The sequence below is a fragment of the Procambarus clarkii genome, chromosome 66, assembly GCF_040958095.1.
Source record: "Procambarus clarkii isolate CNS0578487 chromosome 66, FALCON_Pclarkii_2.0, whole genome shotgun sequence".
Classification (NCBI taxonomy): domain Eukaryota; kingdom Metazoa; phylum Arthropoda; class Malacostraca; order Decapoda; family Cambaridae; genus Procambarus; species Procambarus clarkii.
In genome coordinates, this window is record NC_091215.1 from 27,824,048 (window position 1) to 27,831,260 (window position 7,213).

The 7,213-nt window shown below is 35.2% G+C and overlaps 1 protein-coding gene across 4 annotated transcripts in view; it reads left to right on the plus strand.

The window, feature by feature from the left end:
• sll (adenosine 3'-phospho 5'-phosphosulfate transporter 1) overlaps positions 1-6,597 on the plus strand; it is a 37,085-nt gene extending 30,488 nt beyond the window's left edge. For all 4 annotated transcript variants that reach the window (XM_069309969.1, XM_045760261.2, XM_045760260.2 and 1 more), the window contains exon 8: positions 244-6,597. In XM_069309969.1, the coding sequence (XP_069166070.1) occupies positions 244-411 (168 nt within the window). In that variant the 3' untranslated portion in view covers positions 412-6,597. The remainder of the gene's footprint in view (positions 1-243) is intronic.
• The last annotated feature ends 616 nt before the right edge of the window (positions 6,598-7,213 follow it).

A 7,213-nucleotide genomic window follows, 5' to 3' on the forward strand; every position in this document is an offset into this window, starting at 1 on the left:
CTTTGAAACTACTGACAGTTTTGGCCTCCATCACTTTCTCACCTAACTTGTTCCAACCGTCTACCACTCTGTGTGGTAGTGTGTGTGTGTGTGTGTGAGAGAGAGAGAGAGAGAGATATGTTTGGATTACCTGAAGTAAGAGACTTAAAAGCAATAAACAACAATTACAGTTTGTGTGTTATTGTACAGCATTGATTTAGCGAAATATATTTTTGTCATTTGTTTTATTTTCTTCCCTCACAGGGTCTGGCCATCCTCTTGTCATGCATTATTTATTCTCATCCTGTAACTGTGGTGGGCATTCTAGGAATCGTCTTGGTCTTCACAGCCATCTTTTTACGTGTTTACTGCAGTCATCGCCTCAAGCAGATCCAACAGAGGAGAGCTGGGGCCGACACAGCAAAGGTCTAAGTCGTGTTGCTGCGGTGTGTTGATGGCTTAAGCTTCCAGAGTTATGTGCCTGATTCGTTGTTGCTCCACGGCTAAACCACGGTGGTTCATACAGATATTTTCTCTTGGAGGGTGTACATTCTGATATTTTTTAATTTATAAATATATTCTCATAAACTCTTAGATCTCCTAAGACTCAAGGGGCTTTCAACCATGCCATAACTCGTACCTTAATTTAACTCACTGTGTAGAGGTTTTCTAAATACAAGGAAGGAGATAAGGAAATGCAGTATGCACTAAATGTTCTCTGTAAAGAATTTTTTAAGTTCATAAAATATGGAAATTTATGTGAAATACGTAAAATATGTAGATGTCATAAATAATTAAAAAAATACATATACATATAGTATTTAGTATTGCAGAGCAGTGTTTGTGTACAACAAAAGTGTGAGATGAGGACTGAGTGTAAAAGTGAATATTTATTACATGTATAGTTACCTCTCTGATTGTCACCCTAATCCAGGATGATTTTAAAACAAATGTGTGAATCCCAGTATGGAATGAAAGCAATTGCAATACAGTATACAAGTACCCAGGATGCACTGAAAACAGACTTAACCTAACTTGGAACATACTGGTATGCTTATGTACAGCACGTGAACACATACAACTCGGTACATATCAGGCCAGTCTTAGAATATGCAGCATCAGCATGGAATCCCTGCCTTACATAGTACAATAAGAAGAGTTCCGGAGAAATTCTAGAACTTGGTTATAAGATTGGTGCTAGAAATAAAGGCACTAAGCTATAGAAACAGGATAAGAGATGAAACTCTTAACAACACAGAAGTTGGAAGGAATGGACAAAATGATCTCGGCATAGAAGGTACTGTGGGGAATAGAGGGAGGAAATAGTATGTGGTGGAATTTAGAAACACATGAGGCAAAGAAGCATAAGTACAGTACTATTGTAGTATGCACTGTAAACAAAGCAAGTGAAATGAACTGGGAGCAGAGGTTGTGTAAACCACTTTTATTCACAGCTTTAACATGTACTCTAAAGTATTAGAATGTTCTTGAGTTATAAACTCACTAGGTATTCAATAGCTAGGAAGAGGGATCCAAGAGCTAGATCTTTCGTAGGCACAGCTAGGTGAGCATAAATTGGAAGAGCAGACGGGGGTAACTCAACCTGTCCTCTTACAAATTACATTTGAATTTGGCAGTTTGCCCGTATGGCCGAAATTGGGCATAATTTGAAAATGAAACAAATTTAAAATAAATTTTGAATTTTTTTTTCCAAAGCAGTAAATTAAGGGTCCTCTGATAGGTTAGGAGGGCAGGAAATTCTCCTTAAGTTTCAAAATGTCATGAAAAACATTAATTGAAAGTTTCCTTTCCTAACCTTACCGAGTAAGCCAGACTACTCAAACAGAAAACGGGACAGTACATCACTTTTGTGAGCTGATTTCATTTCAAATTACAGTACTAGTATGTACGTCTATTTTTAGCCATAGAACACATACGAGCGAAAAGTGACGTTATTTTCAAGAGGACAGGTTGGGTAACTGGGGAGATACAGGACTGTTTTAGAGAGTACCTAACAAATGAGAAACAGAGGGTTATAGTGAGAGAGGAGGAGTCAGGATGGAGAGGAGTGGTGAATGGGGTTCTACATTACTCTGTACTTACAGTACTACTGTTCCTTAATTATGTCAATCACTTTCTAAACCGATAAAAAAAAGGTGAGAACCAAAGGTAACTTTATAATATTACAGAAGGACTTGGACAGGCTGCACGGATGGATGGACAAATAACCACGGGCATTTAATCCTCTAATTTGAAGATTTTGGGAGAGATAGTACAGTACAGTTTACAAGGGAGACAGTTGCAAGAGTCAAAACGGAAAAGGTCCTGGGGAGTGGATGTAATACCAACCTTAACACCACCGACACACATCGACAGAACAATCAGTATCATATTGCAGACTAGCAAACATTTGAAGGGCTTTTGCTCTTATTCAGTAACTACTCTTAGGTAATTACACACATGCTAACACACACGTATGCTCACACACACACACATACTTTGGACCAATGAGCTAAAGCTCTACCCCCCCCCCCCATAAGCAAAACTAGGTGAGTATACACACAAACAAATACTGAACATGAAACATAATGTACAAGTGAAAGCACGCTTTCACTTGTACACTATGTACCTGTACACACACACCACATCCATGCACATGCTTGCACACTCTTAGTATGCACACATTCACTCACTAAACTTGGTATCGAACAGCACCACACACTTGTGACCACCTCTCCCAGCTGATGAACATGACACAACAGGCTTTTGCACTCCGAACCCTGACACAGTTGCACCCCATCGTTGTAATGAACAGCAAATGAGCATGTACAATACTTGAATGCAGATGGTACAATCAACAAGGGAAGGGAATTATCAAGAGAAAGCACCAAGCCATTATGACAATACCATGAACAAGTTAAAGCAACACTTTTTGTTGTTGTTGAATGCTTGAATGTTGTTGTTTTGTTGTTTCTGTAATTGCTTATCATTGCAATTGCAGAAATAAAACTAAAGTTAATCATATGGGCTATCAAGTGATCAAGAGAGAGATGAAACAGTGAAAGAGGGGAAAATAGCACTGCTATTGAAAATAAATTAGAGATTTAAGGGAAAAATATCCATATCAGAGGTAGCTAATCCACAGACCTCCATCATCTGTGAACTGGATGCACCAAGATCCTTGCCTTATTCAAATTCTTGTTGCATATCTTCTGGGGTGTAAATAGACACACTCTGTTTACTGACAGTGTGTTTGTAAACTCTGAGACACATTCCTCCATAATATTATCTAAGCTGGACTATCAGTACCTTGCATATTCGTCGGCTTTGCTCTCGACTCTTTGTTGTTTTGACGTCTTTCATCGTACTGACTTGTCCTTCAGTTGAGGTGCCTTTCATTCTTCTCCAACCAAGAGCTTGTATGCAGGAACTGCCTTTCTTCATTATAAAGAGCTCCAACCAAGAGCTTGTATGCAGGAACTGTTATTTCTTCATTATAAACAGCTCCAACCAAGAACTTGTATGCAGGAACTGTTATTTCTTCATTATAAACAGCTCCAACCAAGAGCTTGTATGCAGGAACTGTTATTTCTTCATTATAAACAGCTCCAACCAAGAACTTGTATGCAGGAACTGTTATTTCTTCATTATAAACAGCTCCAACCAAGAACTTGTATGCAGGAACTGTTATTTCTTCATTATAAACAGCTCCAACCAAGAGCTTGTATGCAGGAACTGTTATTTCTTCATTATAAACAGCTCCAACCAAGAACTTGTATGCAGGAACTGTTATTTCTTCATTATAAACAGCTCCAACCAAGAACTTGTATGCAGGAACTGTTATTTCTTCATTATAAACAGCTCCAACCAAGAACTTGTATGCAGGAACTGTTATTTCTTCATTATAAACAGCTCCAACCAAGAGCTTGTATGCAGGAACTGTTATTTCTTCATTATAAACAGCTCCAACCAAGAACTTGTATGCAGGAACTGTTACTTCTTCATTATAAACAGCTCCAACCAAGAACTTGTATGCAGGAACTGCTATTTCTTCATTATAAACAGCTGCAATCTGTATTGATTTTTGGTACTTTGCACAGACCCTCCGAAGCCCCCATTCACACTTGTGCTGCATTTTGACAGGTCAGAAAAAGCTTTAACTAAAGATGTGGAAACAAGTAGTCATGAATACCGTACTCTGAATTGGCTAAATTCCATATATTTATGAAACCATTTCACTTTTTTTTAATACCCCTACCAAGAAGTTAGTTATAGCTAGAGAAGAGATATTTTAGTAAATTTAAATTACGTACTACATAAAGCAAATTTTCTTTGTGTTCTGATTTCAGTTAGCTTAAGAAAATGTTTTTGTATCTAAGTGAATTGTTAAACTGTATTTAACTAATATATATATGGGGATTATTTAAATCTTTTATTTATATGGTATTGAGAGATAAAGGACAAATTGTTGATCTGTTTCATCATGAATGAAAACCTGAGCTTTTCAATATTAACAATCTCATACAGTATATTAACAATATTAATATAAAGTAACAATATTTAACAATCTCGTATTATTGATTAGTTATAGTAGCCTAACTTGGTTCAACTTAAAGCTTAGCTGCTGAAATTTTTTTATACAAGCGCTACATTTCTCATAATTGTGATTGTCATGTGAAAAAAAAAATAAGCAATGCTATTGGATAGACACTACAGTACTTCAGACTTTTCTTTGCAGCTGTAAAAATATGCATAAGAATTACCGAATAATATACCAAACTGCTTTATTTACCGTTTCATAACAGTAAAAAGTATAGTAGTCTAAATATTTTTCCACAATTCATTGTTACATTCGAGTTCAAAAACAATCTTATTGTGCAAAAATAAGAAGAAAACAAAATCCATTTGCCATATATTGTACAAAATGAGGCATTTTATCATGAAGAGAATAACATACTAAACAAACTCTATTATAATGAGACCTTAAGGCGTCGTCGTTTCAAGAGTTTCAGCTTGTATACTGTTCAAATTGATTAATCATAAATCAGTTTCTGACTAATCTCATCGGTCTACACTGCACATTTTTCTAGTTGTTTCTATCAAACTATCACTTGTTTCAAGTAATTTATCATTGATAATCTTCAATTATCAAGTTATCTTCCATAAAGTCAGGGAACATTCTATTCTCTTTTGAGTCACTTTTAAGGTCGACATGTAACATTCATTGCGTAGGTTGTATGTCAGTCATATTTTTGTTTTTCAACATTTTTATGCTTCATTTCTATGCTAAGTCCTTGAAATTTCAGTGCAGTATATATAATCCAGTGTCAGGCCAGTTTATGATAAACAAACTGTGTTATATACTTATAACACATTAAGATATCCGACTTAAAACTTAGGTTGAGAGGTGGGACCAAAGAGTTGAAGCTCACCCTCCACTAGCACAGTTAGGCGAGTGTTGAGCACGAAGGATCTAGATAGGTGGGAGTAAGGCTGGACGGGTGCAGGAAGCAAGAGCTTAGTGAGGTACAGGGTGGGTTATATTCTTGCATAGAGGCACCTCTAGTGCTTTTTGCTACATTATGTATAGCTACTCAATTTGTAGTTGAAAGGCGGATGAAGTATTTATTAATAATGTTTAGATAAATGTTTTGTTTAGGATAAAAGTGGCATTTTGCTATAAATTAATAATAATTATAATATAATTATATTCATAAGAATATACATAAAGCATGTTACATTATTTCTATTCATAGTATAGTTTTTGTCAAATGTTAATAAGGCCAACATAGAAAATGGTGATGGGCACTAGTTTGGTATGTTGTACTTTATGCAACGTTTGTAATCTGTTATTATTTTCCTTGACACAAAGCACTCTTTATTTGCTTGATTTGCAATGTTGTTATTTCTTCATTAATATTTAATTTTATCTGAATGTTTTTTGTGTTGTCAAATGTAACATTATTTTATTCTTGTCTTTTATCAACACTGGCAAAATATTTGCACAATTTTTTTTTGTAAAGATTGCCTAGACCTGACCAGAAATCTAGATTAGGTTTGTGTAATCCTACCACTTGGTCGTTTGACCACACTATCAGATTGCACCTGATAGTGTGGTCAGTTGACTCGTTCAATCTAGACAGTCCCGTTCCTTGCTGCGTGGGTAGCGATGTTTTACCCATATTTTGCCTTTTCCTAGTTTGGTATATGTCATGCATGCAGCCCTTGTCTGGTCAGGGTTTGGGCAATCCAGCAGAGTACTGGCTGCTCATTTTCCCAGTTCTTTTGTGCCAGTGCCATAAGCTCTGGAGAGCTACTACGCTGTCACCTGCAAAGTGGCATTTCACTACATAAAATATTTGTTCATAAGTTTTTCAATATGACTTTTAAATAATCTCATTGAAAACTTGCTGCATAGTAAAATAATACTAAAATAAATAATAAAATAATAATAATAAATATAAAAATAATAATAAAATAATGAGTAAAATACTCTTATCAGCATTTTAACTTTTTAGGCACTTTTTGTTTACATTTGTTATGTTTTAAATTTAAAAGTTGTAATTTATTTGTATTGTAACAAGCTTGTTGATTTTTTTTAAACATTTTTTAAGTACACATTTGTTTCCTTAACAATGAGCCCAACTGTAGTACTAATGTTACCCTTAGTTGCTGGACATGTAAATTAGAAGAGCAAGAGCACCTTTATCCACCCAATTCATTATATGCATCAACTATTCAAACTAATTATTGCTTTTCAGGATTTTTGTTACCAAGCTGCAATAATATTTCATTTTGGCAACATATGGAAGATGTTCAAGATTGTTCATGTCAACAGTTTTATTATGAAGTTTGGAAAATGAAGCTGCATAATGAATTTGATAGTTTCAGCTTTTCAAGTTATTCAAGAAAAACCTGAAGACGAGCAAAAAAATCTTTGGTATACGAGATACTTAACGTTACTGTACTCGTTTTTCCTGCAATTTTTGTTTTCAAACTCGAATTGGTTTCTTCTATAATCATCATGTTGAAGGTGTCCTTGTGAGAACCAGAAACTTTATTTGTAACAACTTATACAAGTCATTACAATAATGGCTGGATTAAATGGGTGTACAGCAATCTAAATCAAGCTTACATTTTTGGCATAATTTGAGTGGCATTTAACTTACAATTTGTTAAGCAATATACAGTATATTGTAAAAGTGAGGATTACAATTAGAGTGATAAGACATAA